Below are 17,500 nucleotides of genomic sequence, written 5' to 3'. Positions count from 1 at the left end.
TGGTAAAAGTTTGTTCGTTTACAAAGCTATTTATTTAGTGGGACTTGTGAGCTAATCCAAATAAATAGGGGACAGCCTGCCTCAGCAACATAAGAAATTCTTCCAGACATGAACCGTCCATCAGGGTCCATCTTGGAGCTGACAAATGTACGTGTTCTTCAGAGGCTGTACAACCCATTGTGTTTGGTAGGGTTGCTGTACCTGGTCTTTCTCCTGACAGAGTTGGGAGTTCAATTTCCTTGAGGATGCCTTGTAACAAATCGGTTACAGTCATAAATCACGTTTCACTTTGTCTCTTCGGTTTTTCATGAGATGTCTGACCGAGAAGTTGTTGGGAGTTTGTGGCCGACTCCAACAACCACATCATTCACTTGATCATATCTTTTCACTGGGTCCCTCTACTGTCCTCTACCTGAACTGACTTCAGATATGAGAGATTTCTGTGAAAAACAGAGTTTGCCTCTTTCCTACATTTTTGTAAAATCAGATCAGAGATCTTGAAAAACGCAGACACTAAACCAAAGAAATATACCTCATGCACATAATTGGCCATAAAATGCCGGTTTTTGACAGTCTTCCAACCCAGATAGCACAGTAACAGTATGCTAGTAAGAAATAAAGTGCAGTCTGGTGTATCACTGAAGGCTGTGAAATGTACCAATTTATATTACCTAATAACAATTAGAGAAATCTCTTTGCTTAATACGTTTTGCTAATTTAAAATTCAAGCAGTTTTCAAAATGCCTTGTCCTTTTTCTATGGGAAAGAAGATATATGTCGGGTATGATAAGCACATATGGATCCTCACATAAAATTCTGTTAAAGGCAATATTATCTACCTAAATATGTATTTTTACCAATGATTTTGACTGCCAGGCTTTTTTTTCATGCTTTTGTCCATCATCCTGAAAAACACGTGAATTAGGTTCTCTACTTTAGCTTATGCGGTTGAAAGTGACTGTTGAAAAATATGGGAAAAACAGATTTGGAGAGAAAAGCTCTTAGAGAGTACCACACAGCAGGTGTGTCTCCAAATATAAGAGCAAGTACACAGTCAGGGAGATTCAGAGCAAATACTACAAAAGCTGGCAGAAATGTGCCTTGTGAAGGAGAATCTGTATTTCAGATTGAGGAACAGAGGACTCTTGCGGCAGCACGAATCTTACTGCACATCATACTGGCTAGAGTGAGAAGCATAGAGCATGAATAAATCAGTGCCACTTACAGAGTTAAGTTGTTTTTCACTCTGTTTAGATCAGAATTTTTACTTGTGTGTTTGAAAATATGCAAGCCAGGAAGACAGAGGGGATGTAAAGGCAAGTGGAGAAGTGGAATAGGAAGCCTGCAACACCTTCACCAAGTGATACATATTATAGTAGTAAGTATAGAATAAAACATTACTGCATAGAGATGTGGCGTTTCCAGTACTACAAAACTAGTTGATGTGACAGCGTAGCAACCATTAACCATCTGAAAGCTGGGTGTCTTATTTAAAGTGAGTCCGCGCTCAAAGGAGAGAGACAGGAACATTCAGGGAAGGACCAATCCCATGGTAAAATAGATTCCTAAACTAGATCATATAAACTTTCCTCAGGATTTTCTTATTCTATTGACTGTAGGAGTCCAGTGATAGCTGAGATTAAATTACCCCCCCCGCAAGTGTCTGATTCTGAGTGGAAGTCCGGTTTGCCTTTTCCAGTTGTACTTTAGACTAAGATTTTTAGAATTTTTAGTCTTAAGATGAATTTGTTGTTTGCAAAAAGCTATCAGACTTCAGTAACAGTCGGTGCTTTTACTTTCAGGCTCTTAATTAGTCAGTGTTTTAAGAACTAAATTTATGCTGTGATGAATTGTGTGAAAAGTGGAATTCTGTGTAATATTAGATGAAGTAATTTCTTCTAAAAGTAAACTTGAGCAGACTTGTGTTTCTCTTTTCCTCTAAGTGTTACATTTATACAAAGTCTTTTGGGATAGACTGAAGTAATAGAAATATTAGAAAAGTTTTTCCTCTTAAGATTTTCTCATTATTTATTTTATTAATAATAATATTATTTTTGCTGATTTACAGAAGACTGGAATATTGTACAAACATTTCGCAAAGCAGTATGTATATGCCAGCTTGCTATTTTATACAGAAAAAACATGTGAATTTAGTTGGACGAGCGGCGGCTTTTTCATGGGTGGAAAACTTGGCCCGCTGGCAGCTGTTTGACCGTGCCCTGCTCAGCTCGAGCAGGGGGTTCACACAGTGTGTCGGCTGCTCGGCACATTCCTCAGGCTCTTCCACGGGACTTTTCTCTCTTACTTACACAACCACACATCCTTGCTGTGTCCTTCCCACTGACACAGGTATCCTGAGGGCATGTGTGTAGGTGGGTGTTTGTGCATGTGTACACACTTCACCTCAGTCTATAATGAACGGATAATAAATCTTTGTCCAAAAGAGCACCTACACAAAAATGCGTTCTTAAATTTTAGTGGAGAAACTAATAATCTTATGACAAGATTTCCTAACTTTTCGTTTTCACTTAGGAGTGACTGAGAACACATTTCTCTCCACAGACACTGGCTGACAGAGGTAGCGGCCCTTTCGCTGTGCTCCGATATGTCCGTACCTTTTTTTTTCCTGTATAAATCAGACTTCTTTATAAGACTGCTGAGAAAAAAAAGTTTTCTTATGCTGAAGTGATGTGTTACGCAAATATATTTCTAGGCTAAGTGTCTTTATTGTGTAAAACATTTACTGCTTTAAGATACTTATTTTGCTGTCTGTTTTAATCATATCTTTTGAGACAGTCTCAATAGATTTTTCCATTCGTAACATTATGACACTTGATAAGATGATTGATTATGAAGTGTTGAGAGCCCTGCCATGTGATCATTTATTTTTAAATACACATTTGTACTAGCCAATGCTTAAATTTCTTGCAGGAATACATAAGAGATGCAAAACATACAGCTTGAGTCTGATCAAATCTGATGCCTCTGGAAATAGCGTGCCACAGTACTGTGGTCTTAAAATAACAGATTCTGACTGAAGCGGGAACTTTGCAGTGATAAATATTATGTAAAAAAAATTATGGTCCATCTTTGCTACAAAATAAAAAAAGATGTACAGCTGCAGTGCAGGCAAACTAAAACGTGTTTGACGGTGATGTCTTGTACAGGTGCCTGTGTCAGTGGCCATGATGACTCCCCAGGTGATCACCCCTCAGCAAATGCAGCAGATTCTCCAGCAGCAAGTGTTGTCTCCTCAGCAGCTTCAAGCACTTCTTCAGCAGCAGCAAGCAGTTATGTTGCAGCAGGTAATGTGGGTTACCTGCTTTGGACCGTTAGCGCAGGGCATTTGCACAAGTGTCAGCCAGACTTCATGGGTCTTATTTTGTAATATGTCATCGCTCATTACACCAAAAAGAATGAAAATAAATGTGAAGCTTCTCTAGTCTTTAAATTTCTTGTTTTAATTGCAGAAGTGTGAAATTGCAATTTTGAAATGTTAGATATATTAAAAACAGCGACTGGCAGTGGCAGATGCATTACAAATACTGAACAAATTGACGTTTAAATTTTCAAGTGCTTAGGCACATTTTAATTGTAGTCTTGCCAAAGGAAGTGTAAATAGAGTTGTAGATAATTGTTGCTTTAAAATTCATAACACTGTAGTGCTCCCTTTAGTGACACAAATGGTATGCGGTTATGAAATTTGAACTTAGAAACCTGTTTCATCATGGGAAAAAGTTTTTGGGGTTGGGTTTGGTTGGTTGGTTTGGTTTGTTTTTTGTGGTTTTGTTGTTTGGTTTTTTTTTTTTACATCAAAAATTTGTCCTAGATAAGACTACAAAGAAGGACGTTGCTGTTCCCTTAGCACAAAATCTGGCAGCTAAGTGAAGAATCCATGGACTTGTTATTCTTATGATAAAGATAGTGTCAGTGATCAGTATCTCAGTGTAACACAGAGTGGATTTTTCGGTTCATGCTTAATTGTCAACCAGAAAATGATGTGTGTGTTTGTCATAGTCATGGCTCAATCACTGTATGTTTAAACACGTTAATATGCAGTGCCATGATCATTACAGGCAATTCACCTTCAGTTGTGAATCCAGCATCCTGCTAAACAGATTGACAGATTAATTACTTTTTTCCCCTAAGAAACAGACAGTTTGCTTTGGCCTTAGTGACTTGTAGGTTTCTTGCAAGTGGATGAGTACAGCTTCTGATTTGTTATATAGGACGTGTGAGGAACTTAGGTATAGTTATTTGAGGAGTTAATTTGGCTCTTGCATTCCCTTTAGAATACAGATTTTCTATACCCTTCTGTTTAGGATATTTTGGAATCTGCATTGGAAAATTTCAGAACCGCCTTGGAAAAAAATGTATGTAGATCTGCCTCTTCAAATCACATTTTTTGTTATGAGGTGATTCTTAATGGCTACGCTACCATATGCCAATCTAGAAGAGTTTAGGAGATTTATAATACTTGAAACTTTTGCCTTTATTTATTAAAGTCAAAATGGTTTATTCAGCAACAACTACAAGAGTTTTACAAGAAACAGCAAGAGCAGTTACATCTTCAGCTTTTGCAGCAGCAGCAACAGCAGCAGCAACAGCAACAACAGCAGCAGCAGCAACAGCAACAACAGCAGCAGCAGCAACAGCAACAGCAGCAGCAGCAGCAGCAGCAACAGCAGCAGCAACAGCATCCAGGAAAGCAAGCAAAAGAGGTAGGAGCTAAGACCCTCGCCGACGCATACTAGGCTGAGCTGTCAGAAGCCTGGAAAAGCCAAGACTAGTTTAGATTTTTTCCTGTAGCAAGGATGCAGCTATCTAAGATTTGTTCTTATGTTTTTACTGGGCTTAATAGCAGTGCTGGTATAATTCTCCTGCTCCCGTTTTTGAGGCGTAGGATTTGAGCAGTCCAGTGCTGCTGTCGTCTAATATTCGCTAATGAGTCCGCATGTGCAAAGAACAAGCTGTGTGGTGGACACCATACTGATTATCTTGTATTCACAGGCAGTCTGTGTTGGGGAAGGAGCCTTACTTTTCTCAGTGGCACAGCTCAGAGAGCATGCAAATTTAGTCCATGGCTGAAAAAGAGCAATTGAGCACAGATTTCAAAGTCAGAGGCCTCTGATTAATGAACTGCTACTCTAGGTTTGGAGTGGCGAGTAGAAAGTTACAGTTTGATGTGCTCATAAATCAACCTGACAAGCGGGTTTCTCAGGCCTAGCTTGCACTTGTCAGCAAACTGCATCAAATATAAACATAATACAAACAAAACATGTTGAAGTAGTTAAATTGATCAGCAGGTATCCTAGACGTTGTCTTCAAGCTGCCCATTATGCAAACGTCGAGGAAGCAGTTGTGACCTCCTGAGGCTTTGTTTCTGTTTGGATTTGTGAATAGAATTTCAGACAGCCATCAACTACGGAATAGAAATTGCTCCCGTATTTCTCCGGAGGCTCTGGGCAATCCACATGACTTGCTCCATTATGCAGTCTGTTTTCCAGTGAGCGCATCAGAAGTTTCTCTTTTCCCCAAACTAGAAAGGAAAGGTCTTCCACAGCAGCTTGTCTTTCTCTGAAGTGTGACTGCCTTCTCATACCCTCCTGAGTCTTTGCAGCCTCCAGTTTATCTTGAAATACCTCACAAAATTGGAACGTAGACTTTTGCTCCATAATAGGGCACTTCGTTGCCTTGAATGCAATGCATCTTTTAATATATTCCAACAAGAGAGAGAGCTAACAGGCCAGTGAAATGAAGGCTACATCCCAGTTTACTAATAGATCACTGGAGACCACATTCATGGGCCACTGCGGACCAAACTTAGTCAATTGGAAAAACAAGAGTGCCTTTGAATCGCAGACTGCTCTAAAGAGTTATACTTTTAGCATAGATAAATTTGTTATCATCTGCCATGAGCTGGGCTTTTTTTTTTTTTTTATTGAAACAGCTGTTATATACTTTCTCTTGACCCTTTTATTTAGTGTGTCATTAAGTGTATCTTGCCATTTTCCCTAACACCTAATAGCTTGAATGAATATAATAGAAAATTTCAAACGCTTTCACTGCCTGAGTATTCTGCAAATAGCATTATTATTTAATAACTGAGATTAAAGGGAAAGAAGTGGATTTTATGTTTTTGGCTTTCTAGCCTTCATTGCACACTTTACTCTTTGCTGCATTTGCTTTTTCCCCCCCCGCTCCCTCTCTTTGTAGCAGCAGCAGCAGCAGCAGCAGTTGGCAGCCCAGCAGCTTGTCTTCCAGCAGCAGCTCCTCCAGATGCAACAACTTCAGCAGCAACAACATCTGCTGAACCTTCAGCGTCAGGGACTCATTTCCATCCCACCTGGCCAATCTGCTCTTCCTGTCCAGTCTCTGCCACAAGGTATTTGTGTAATACACGATTGGAGTAATTTCTAATTCACAACTTTTTTAACCATTCCATTTGCATCTGAACTTCAGTGATTTCCCATTATGACACTTAAACTTACCCTATTATTAGAACTTTATTACTCATATTACCAAATTTTCTTGAGGTGATAAATTTTACAGCATACTTGTATGGAAGAAAACAGCTTTTGAGTGTTTTTTCTTAGATGCGTATTTATTAGCCTCATGTGCTGAAAACAATTCAAGCACCATTGCTTTTCTCTGAGGAATTACCGAAACCTGATTTAGTGGGAATGTTATCATTTCATTTAATATAAGTGAACAGATACTAAATATATCAGATAGTGATATTAAATCCATTCCAAAACTCACTTTTTTTTTTCCTAAGAGAAGACAGTATTTGGCATTGAAAAGTGTTTTGATACTTCAATTTATGGCATGAATTCAGGGACAAACCAAAGGATTCCTTTTCTTTGCTATACCTTTGTATTAAATATGTTAAATATGACAACAAGTTTTGAAGGTGTTGATTCCAATAGTATTATGACTGACAAATAACAGTAAAGGCTTTCTGGAAAAAAAAATATCCCTTTGTCACTTTGATCAAGATTTCTCAATGCTGAAAATGAGCTCAAACTCTACTACTTGACACAAATACATTCATGGTTGAAAGAAAATAGGGCACGCACTTTTGAAAAGTAAATTAACTTGGAGATAAATGCTGCTTACATTTTAAGATAAGGCCAAAGACTTCCCAGCTTAAGGACTCTGTCTATAGCCTGTGAAGCATGTGTTTCTGTTTGTGTTACCATAGAGAGGTGAGCTAAATGTCTGTCATAAAAATTACACAATACTCTGATCTCTGACACTTGAATCCTGCAATGAGCATTGTTTTGACTGTGTTCATGACAGGTAACATTACTTTTAATTGGTCTTTATGCATGTATCTAGTTCCTCCAACAGATAACTATTATGAAATTGAAGCTTCAGAAATTGGATGAGCAAAAGCAGAATACACAGTATATAGACAACAGTGTAGACAGAAAAAAAAAAAGATACCAAAAAGGCATAAGAATGACTTAACCTGCTAAAAACCTCAATCCCTGGAAAGCAGAGATTACAAATAAATGCGTAAATTAATGTTGTGTGGAAAAGTTATGACACAAGCATATCTAAAGTCATAAAAATTAGAAGAAAAAAGAGTCCTAAGTAAGCTGTCATGTTAAATATTATTATTTGAGAACAGCACTGGGGAGGCAAGCTGATTCATGAATTTGGACATATGGGACTGGTAATGCTGGTTTCCTTTCGTCCAAAGTCACCATGCACCAGAATGGAAAAAAGCAATTGAAACACAACCTCTCTCTGAACAGCTTTACCTTCTGCAACCTCCTCTTGTGCCATCTGTTGCAAGAGGAATTCCTTGGGTTTTCTCTCACGTTAAGCAATCCCCAAAGAATTCCCTAAGCACTCCTACCCAATTGCATTGATATTCATTAGTTTAGTGCAACACTCATTCATCCACTTCTAGTAGAAAAACACAGAAAAAATAATACCTTTTTTGGTACATTTTTAGGAGAACTAGTAAACAGAACTTTCTTTTGTTTGAAGAATTAAGCATACCTGAGGTGATGACAAAATAGATTCGTACTAAAGAAATAAATACAAAATTTTACAGTTAAAATATATCTGGATTGTTCTTTTTAAAGCAAATTAATCTCGTTTGCTTCTGCCTTGATATTTTTAATTATAATGAATTCCAGTCAAGTATTTAATTCTTCCATTTTTCTCTCCTAGTTCTAGTATCTGCTGTGCATGTAGGATTCCTTTAGATACACAAGTTAATTTATGGGACCTCGATTTTTCATAGCCCTGATGTGGATGTGCAAACTTAAAAACATAAGACAGCTTCCCCTGGAAAACCTCTCTGCATCTCTAGAAAGGCCACTTGCTCTTTGCCAGGCGAGGTGAAGTTAGGCTGATGAGGGTAAGAAGGAAAGTCTTTCCAGCAAGATGCTGAAACAGAGAGAGAACCAAATGCAGAGTTGTGACAGCCTCGGAGTTTCTTCTGTGGGCTTCTTTTATAGCACATTTTGTCTTTCACAGGAAGATACAGCACCCAGGCCAGCTCATAACAATGTAATGAAGATCAATAGGGTTAAGATCTGTTGAGATTGTCCCATAAATCTTAAATTTACACATCCAAATATATGCAAATGTACCCAGTATTTACAAATCCAAGTAGTACTTACTATGTTTAACATAGCTGTCCTTGCATTGGGGTTTGCATAAAAGTAAGAAGATCAAACTTCCTTTGTTTTCCTCATAAAATTTAGCAAATTTTATGACGGGCATTTTCTGTGGTGGTATTAAATTAAACCTTCAGAATTTGTTTAATACGCACTGGATGTGGTAGAAGAATGTTTTTCTCTTTCCACTGTGCTGCAAGATGTATAATATGGTCCTAGAGAAGCATTTACATATGTGTAACACAAATATTTTTGTATGCATCCTTTTAGCTTGCTGGATTACATAGATATCTAGAACAATGAGAGAAATGCAAGGGGATTAATGTTTAAAAATTATTGGTCATAAAGAGTCCTGTAAACCACAAATTATTAGTGATAAAGACAGCACGGGGTTTGCATTAGTTAGTATGAAAAGACATAACTTCCAAGTACAGCTATGAGGTTTGCGTATATAAACAGTATTTGCTTCAAGTATAGTTTCTGCCCTTAAAGGACAGGAATGTTTACCATGTTTTCTTGATGGTAAAGTATAGCAAATAAGATATAAGAGGTGATTTAGCATTTATTTTGTGACAAAATTCTTCACTATGCCATATCCAAAGCCGGTGGCTCGCTCAGAGTTACTTCCATGTAATGCTGCATTGCTGCTAGTTAAATGCAGAGGACTGTAAATGACAAAAAAACCCCCACAAAAAACCAAACCAAACCAAACCAACCCAAACAAACAAACAAAACAAAACAAAAACAAACAAGCAAAAACAAACGAGCAAAAAACCCAACACCCTAACACCTTAAGTTTTGATCAGGCCATGTAGGAAAATTAAAAAACAGAGGCATGGATGGGTTTTTTAAGTGGTAGTTTTGTTTTAAGTGTTTATTCAAACATAAAAATGGAGGAGATAGTGGTGAAAAGAGTTATAAAACAAACCTCAAAATCCCCAAATTCTTGGTGTTAGTAAACTGCATAGCAAATCAGTATTTGCCCTTCACTATAGTCCCACTCTGGATCCTCTTCTTGATCCTTTCTCCTTTAACGTAGTGTGCAGAGGGTATTTTGAGGGTTATCACAACCTATGAAACTTTAAAACTTAGCCTACTTTTACATCCAGACTGAAATATCTGTCAGCCATTTTACAGGTCTCTTGTAAAATGGGAGTCGGACTTTTTTAGACACAGAAACTACAAAATCACCATCATTTACAATTAATTACAAATCCGCTTATTAACTTTATGCTTTTTAAGTGCCTGCCCTTAATCCTTTTATCCTAAAAGGCAGCCTTTCAGAGTGCTCGTGAGAAGTGATAAAATTAACCGGTCTGAGCCCAGAGAGAAATTTCTTTCTGATGTTACAAAGATGTAGGTGAGGTGGGCAGCGTGGGGCCCCAGCTCCCTGCGCAGCCTCAGGCCGAGGAAGGGGCTGCCCAGGAGGCCTCTGGCCCTGGGCCGGGCTGGGCTCCAGCCGCTCCCCTTGAGCCCAAAGTTTAATGATCCCTGGTGAAAATTTTCTCTCCGCAAGACACAACAAGATATTTGCTCTCTGATTATTCAAACAGATGGGTTTATTCTTGTTTAGTATTTTATTTTTCAATATAATATTCGTTTATTTTGTTAAACAGCAGGAGGAGGGAAAGACTTTGAAGTAAATAATGTACTGTGTATATCATGCCACCTAAATTAATACATTACTTTTCATTTTGATTTGTGATTACATTTGCGGGTAACTATTATTTACCCCACGAAAATGGGTTATTTGCAGTGTTGCTGGAACATACCTCATGAACATGGCAGTAATTACTTACCTTCATTAAACAATTACAACTAGTATTACCATCACTCCCGTTACCCATCTCTCTAATGCAGTAAATTAGAGCCTGGCTTTGCTTGCTTCCTTAAAACCTAGCTTTCCACTGTACAAATATGATATAAACTCCAGTTTTAAGACTTACATTCCAATCAATTCTTTTTCACTTTGTCATTAACTGAGTTTGCCAATGGGTGTTGGTATCTAAGGCAGAGAAGCAGGACACAAAATAGTAGTCTAAAAATGAGCTCCTTTCATAATTTAAAAAAAAAAAATTGAATACCTTCCAACCAAATTGTTTCCACAGTACCTCCAGAAATTATTATTTCTGTAAATCACTACTAGTCTATTTTTTAATAACTTCGTATACTTCATGGTGAGACAGCTATTGAAAAGTATTAAGGAATCTACTGTGCTTTTTCATAATTTTTGGTTGAATCCATTTTAGTAGTCTGAGTTCCTATGTCTTCGACATAAAACATTATCTAATAAACAGATTTGCCAAATAGTGAAAAACAATCTCTACATCTTTTCAATATATCTATGCTCAATGAAGAATCTGAATAAATATATTTTAATGCTTTTCTGAAGCCAGTAAAAAGAGCAAAATTTTAATTCAGACAATATCAACATTTTGAATGTTTTACATTCCAGCAGATCTAGATAACCATGAACATGTCTTATCTAATTTCACTTGTTGAGATACAGAAGACAGAATTAGATTTTAAGATACCTCTGACCCAAACCGTGTCAGGCTGAAAAACCTGGCCATGAAACCAGATCTTTCACAAGAAGCTCCTTGGGCTTCTCATTCTTTTCTGCATTTAATGTAGTGTTCTTCAAGAGAGAGATGTCAAACTTACAAAGACTGGCAGTGACAGAAGGTGTATATATTTCAGATGAACTCTTCGTCTTTTTCCTACCTTAGCTGCATGTTCGGTGGCAAGATAAGGGAATGTTCACAGCTCTTTTCTTGCCTGTGTTTTGTTTACTTCAGGCGGAAGCATATGGTAATGGAAATTTCCATGACTTTGTGCAAAGTGTTCAACTTAGCCAGACAACCCTCACACAGATGTATGAATACATTCTACCGTCCACTGCTATTTGTGGCCGAGGATGAATCCTGGAAACTACAAGTTTCCAGGCTGCAGGTGGAGTAGAGAGCAAACTTAAGTTCTGTCTGCAAAGATCTGTAGAGAGCAAACTTAAGTTCTGTCTGCAAAGATCTGGTGGCTAGGCTCCAGAACAGCACTGTGCGTATAGCAGAGAAGTTTGAGAAGCTCTTCAATTCTGTAAGGCTGCCCATCGCACCAGGAGACTGGTGAGACAGAATCTCCTTTCTCCTAGCCAAACCTTCAGATTTGTTTTCCACACCAGGGCTGGACAAAAGAAAAAAAAAACAACAGCGGAAGGATTCAATGATCTACACTACATGTAATTTCATCTGTGTAGAGTGAGTTGTAAATGGGCCAATTTTGTTGGCTTCCTAGTTGTCCGATGCCACTGAATGGTACCAAAGAGCTTAAGTGGTCACCAGTATCTTGCTCTGTGCTATAGTGGTTTTGTTCTTGCAAATGGTCACTTTAGTCTTGCCTCTTAAGACACATTTTTAAATGAAACGATTTTCGTAAATATTAAACAGGACTAATGAATACATAGGTGTCATTAATTAAAGACAGATACATTCTGCTCCAAATATTAAACCTGCTTTGATCTCATTGATTTCATTTTTATCTTCTTATTTTTCTCTCTCCAGTCTTCTTCCCCCACTCCCTGCTCTTGTTAAGTGTTAAAAGAGAATATCAGTGTTTGTATCTTCAATGTAATATGTTTTTCTGTTTTCCATTACATGTTGGATTAAGAGAAATTATAAAACCTGGGTTAACTGTGGATGCATTGAGTTATGTTTCCATGTCAAGAAATTGGTTAAGCAGACAACAAAAATCTTGTCTGGAAGTATATTTAGGATCGTGGGTTTTTTTGATTTTCAAGAAGTACTTGGAAGTTCTTTGTAGCTTTCACCCTTTGTTCTTCGAGCAATGTTTTCGGAAGGAGCATAATATTATTAAAATTGGTGATTCCTAATTGACTGTTTATAACATAGGAGAAGACAGTTAGATTACCCGGATTCTGACAGAAGAAAAATGAATTTATGTTTTACTATACGTTGATCGTGCTGGAAAAACAGCATCAGCTTTATTGTTGGCATTAATCCATTAATAACACTGAGCTCATTATATGAAACTCTTTATTTTGTTGTATTAGTGGGGCTCTCTTTCATTTTATAGCTGGCTTAAGCCCTGCTGAGATTCAGCAGTTATGGAAAGAAGTGACTGGAGTTCACAGTATGGAAGACAATGGCATTAAACATGGAGGGCTAGACCTCACTACTAACAATTCCTCCTCTACTACCTCCTCCACCACTTCCAAAGCATCACCACCAATAACTCATCATTCCATAGTGAATGGACAGTCTTCAGTTCTAAATGCAAGGCGAGACAGGTAATTCTGACAAGATTTCAACTGTGCTTATCATTTGATGCAAAGCTGTTGTTTAACATCATAAGTCACATTATTTCCGATCACAAAATAACACTTAATAGAGGTTAGTTAAGAGATTGTGGAGATGTGATTTTTCAGAATTGTTTATCAATAGGGCATCATTTTCAATAACCAAGTCTAATTTTGCCGACACAACAATTACCTGCTGTGATTTTACAACACATGAACTTATGGTAGTTTTGGTAAAAATTAGAAATCCCAGAATAGAATGTGCTGGTTTAGAGGTGTAAATGCAGATTTGTGGGCACTTCTGGAGGCACATAGTTTCATTCATATTCGAGTTAACACATCTGGCAGTCAGGCCCTTACTGTTGAATCACACTGCTGGTTTCATAGAAAATGTACATGTATCTCATATTGTTCATCTCTTGTGATGAAAACCACTGTTTTTCCTTCTTATATGCACGACAGTAGCACAGTTGACACATTTCATATAAATTTTGAGTGGTGTTAGTGTAATACAGTGCAATTCAACCATATGGATAAAGTTAAAATAATTTTTCAGACATATTGACAGCTATTCTTCACTGTTCCTTACTTTCAAGTGATGGATTAAATGGACACAAGAGTATCTGTAGCACTTATTAATAAATAAATTAGTATACTCAGATGTAGTTGATCTCAATATAAAATGAAATTTAATTTATATCTACATAACCTAAATTGTAAATAATTGTATTTTCAAATAAATATTCCATGTAATTATTATAATATTTATAATAGGAAACTATAATTTACGTGTCTCTGGTCCTCTTATGACTATGCGAAGATTTTTCTATTGTTATTTTATTTTATTTAAAATGTTACTTCTCTGAATACCGTTATAGTAGTACCTTTAGTTAGCATTACTTTTGTGCTTATATCTCAGAGGATGGTTCTTTGCTTCAGTATGTGTAGCTGATACCCACCTCTATGGGACAGTCCCCTGAATTTCTTCGATAATTGTACATGGATGAAACAATTGTAGATGTTCCAAAAAAAGACACAAAACACAGCTGTTGTTTTTTTTTTTTTATGAAGCGAAGCAGCTAGTTGAAGCAACACTTGTGAACAAAAATATTTATTAATGGAGGCAACTTTATTTTTATACACATTTAATCAGAAAATCAAAATATTTTGTAGTAACTTTTACAATATTCATAAATTCTGACTGTCTTCAATATTTCTTCTCAGAATTGATCACTTCTGGGTATATTTTTTATTTATAGGTAATTGTTACACCAAGGTCATATGGCAGAATTAGCATATGGTATTATACAGTCATCTTATTTTTTCATCCTTTATTAACAGTCATCTTTGGCTCTATTTCTTCTCTAATTGGAACATCATCTAGCCTTGGCAGTTGAACTATTCAATAGAACGATTAAATTTTTCTGACTGCTCTGAGCTAAATTGACCTGTTTTGACCTGTTTGTCACTGATCGTAACCTGACAGGCGCTAGCAGCCTCCAACGATTATGGCTTTTGAGATGAATCTGATGCCTTATTCTTTTGCTACAGCTCGTCACATGAGGAGACTGGGGCCTCCCATACTCTCTATGGTCATGGAGTTTGCAAATGGCCTGGCTGTGAAAGCGTTTGTGAAGATTTTGGACAATTTTTGAAGTAGGTGGATTTTTATTCATTGGTACAGGGTTGTTTAAGGTGAGGGAAAGAGAAAGATGGTAAAGTTTTACTGTAAGCCATGTCAGAGATTTTTTTTGTGTATTCCAAGCAACTGCATAATCAAGGCTATCTGCAGAGGGTCAAATTGTTATCCTTTCTTTCATGATGAACACTTTTGCAGACCTTTCACTATCACAGTGTTTGATCCTCTTATTATCCTTTACTGAAATGGAGCCTCAGAAAATTCAAAGAGATACTTTAGATTGTATATTGGTTAGTAGGGGTATGAAAATCATGTTTTAAATTCTGACAGTTTGTGTATAGTAGGAATTAATGTGTATAGTATAAATAAAAAAGCACAAAGGACTAAGCATGACCGTTTAACTCTGACTTGCTGATTTATTTTTGCTTTTGCTCTTACACGTGCACAATATAAACAGAAAAAAGCACTGTGAACAGGTGGATTTGCACCTTTCAAGACTGAACAGTGATGTCAAAAGTTTTCACTTTTACTAGTTAGTTTTGCCAGCTATTGTCTAAATCAGGGCATTTAGAAAATAAGTGACAGAGCTTTTACTTTTCATCTGCAGCTTCAAACTACAATGGGTTTCTGCATTTTTTTTCTTTTTTTTCTTTTTTAAATTAGTTACTAGTATTTCTGTGTTCATTTGAATTTTCAACAACAGCACTGATTTTCTACCTGTGTACATTATGGACTGGTCTTTGTCAGAACAGCCATAGTCATTTTGTCATGCAATAGATCTTAATGGAAAGCTACAGATAGGCTTATATAGATGAGTAACTTCAGGGGCTGAGACTCTTATGTTGTCATGGTGCAGCTAACAGGGTGAATGAACTGTTTCATGCTTCATCAACAATTAAGTTAATTAGCTCATTTGAAATTGCACGGCTTTGTTGCCAGGATGCTGGCAGAAACATCAAAAAGATGTGTTTACAAATGGTAGACTACAGGGTCTATAACAGAAGCACCTGAACAGCAGATCATAAGTACTCAGTATTGCAATAACTTTTATAATAGAATTATAGCAGTACTTTCCATAAAGTATTTGCAGTGCTTTCTCCGTCTTTCATACTGTCTTTCAGTTTTAAATGAAGCAACTCATACTGACTTGCAAATCTTAAGTAGGTATCACTTGTGATAAATTTTTGTTTATAAGTGCATTAAATGGAATGTCAGAGTAATAATTTATTGTTGGAGAAAACAGGATCTAAAATAACGTGATTTACCTAAGTTTGTGTTTAAAGGAAAATGAAATCTCCCAAATTCAATGTAGTGTTCTAAGTATTATTAATACCAAGAATTTAAATTCATTTATCTCAAGCATTTTCCTTTTCAAGAAAAACTACATTTTCTAAATACATCCAGCCTTCTAGGCTATAGTGATGCTAATTCTGTGGGCAGACTTTGCACATCTATTATGTCAGGTCTCTTGTTATAATCCACGATCAGTAAAACCATTTTGATTAAGGCAGTGTAGTGCTAAGTTTACAGATGCTCTTGCATTCCTGAACCAAATAACCCTGGAAAATATGAAAGCGACATGTAACATCTTGATAATTCTGGTGCAGATGCAGTCAGGGTTTACAGCAGTGTCGTGGCTTTTGTCCTATGCACCAGCAAAAAAAATGTTTGAGAATATTTCTTCTTTTCCTTCAGTTCTATTTTCTCTGCCCTTAAAACAAATAAGGAGTCATGGTGCTGAATAAGCAAGCTTGTTTATGAAATAGAAATATTCCTTGATTTTTCACTAGCATTAAGATGGAGATCAATACATAACCTTGCATTAGATTCTTTAGTACCTTTTCATGTTCGTACTAGTGCAAAATCCCCATTACAATTAAAAAACATTTTCTTTCAATTAAATACCAACTTTTAGTCCAAAGACTGACCATTTTTCCAACCCATTAACTTTATAGGGGATGACAGGACTAATGGCTGTAGTTTTCAAGGCTTTGCTCTTAGTCTAATCTTTGTTACGATGTTTTAGGTTCTCTGACTTGAAACAATATGATACCTGTGTTAAGAGAGTTAATGCAAGTATATTGTACCAAAATGAAATATTAATAAGGTACACTACCCCAGTCTAGTACTGTGTATTTCTATAATATGCTTATGACAACTTTGAAGAGTGTCTGGTTTATGAAGCGAACTCCAACTTCTTGTGCTCAGAAAATGGTTTACCTAGCAGCTTCATTAAAAAAAAATACTGTGCAAAGCATCAGGGAGGAGGATTAAGATGGAAAACACTGACTTTGCTTCACTTTCCTAATAATGGACAGGATTAGAGTGAAGTGACGAATACCTTGCCATAAATGACTTAAAGCCACGCAGGCTATTTTCACCTTCACCTTTGTTTTACCAGTACGAATTGGTTTTGTTTTAAAGATAATTTGAGGACACTCCAATTATCTTGAATTATTTTGAGAAGTTCCGAATAGCTAAAGAAGTTATACATTGCGTGCTGTGGACTAGCTTCATATTTGGAAACACAGGCATCTGTTTCAAGAAAGTACAGCTGATCATCTCTATAATATATTTCTGTACGTACAGAAAAACCTAATCCTGTATCTTTCCTTTGACTTTCCTTCAACTCTAAACATAAACCCAGAGTTTACATTTTATGGAGCAATTTTCTATCTTGACGAAGTAATGTTAGATTACAGTTGTTCATGGAGACTACAGGCCGGTCAGCCTCACCTCCATCCCTGGAAAGGTGATGGACGTCATCTCCAAGTATGTGGAGGAAAAGAAGTTTATCAGGAGTAGTCAGCATGGTTTCACCAAAGGGAAATCATGTTTGACCAACTTGCTAGCCTTCTGTGATGGTATGACTGGCTGGGTAGATGAGGGAAGAGCAGTGGATGTTGTCTA

The 17,500-nt window shown here is 36.9% G+C and overlaps 1 protein-coding gene across 4 annotated transcripts in view; it reads left to right on the top strand.

Moving 5' to 3' along the window:
• The window catches only part of FOXP2 (forkhead box P2), a 422,877-nt gene that overhangs the window by 356,462 nt on the left and 48,915 nt on the right, over nt 1–17,500 (top strand). For all 4 annotated transcript variants that reach the window (XM_065651464.1, XM_065651465.1, XM_065651471.1 and 1 more), the window contains 5 exons: nt 3,168–3,305; nt 4,524–4,721; nt 6,217–6,385; nt 12,729–12,942; nt 14,503–14,607. In XM_065651464.1, the coding sequence (XP_065507536.1) occupies nt 3,168–3,305; nt 4,524–4,721; nt 6,217–6,385; nt 12,729–12,942; nt 14,503–14,607 (824 nt within the window). The remainder of the gene's footprint in view (nt 1–3,167; nt 3,306–4,523; nt 4,722–6,216; nt 6,386–12,728; nt 12,943–14,502; nt 14,608–17,500) is intronic.

The sequence above is a fragment of the Caloenas nicobarica genome, chromosome 1, assembly GCF_036013445.1.
Source record: "Caloenas nicobarica isolate bCalNic1 chromosome 1, bCalNic1.hap1, whole genome shotgun sequence".
NCBI classification, from domain to species: Eukaryota; Metazoa; Chordata; class Aves; order Columbiformes; family Columbidae; genus Caloenas; species Caloenas nicobarica.
The sequence above is the reverse complement of the archived record's forward strand: the minus strand, read 5'-3'. Positions and strand labels throughout refer to the sequence as shown.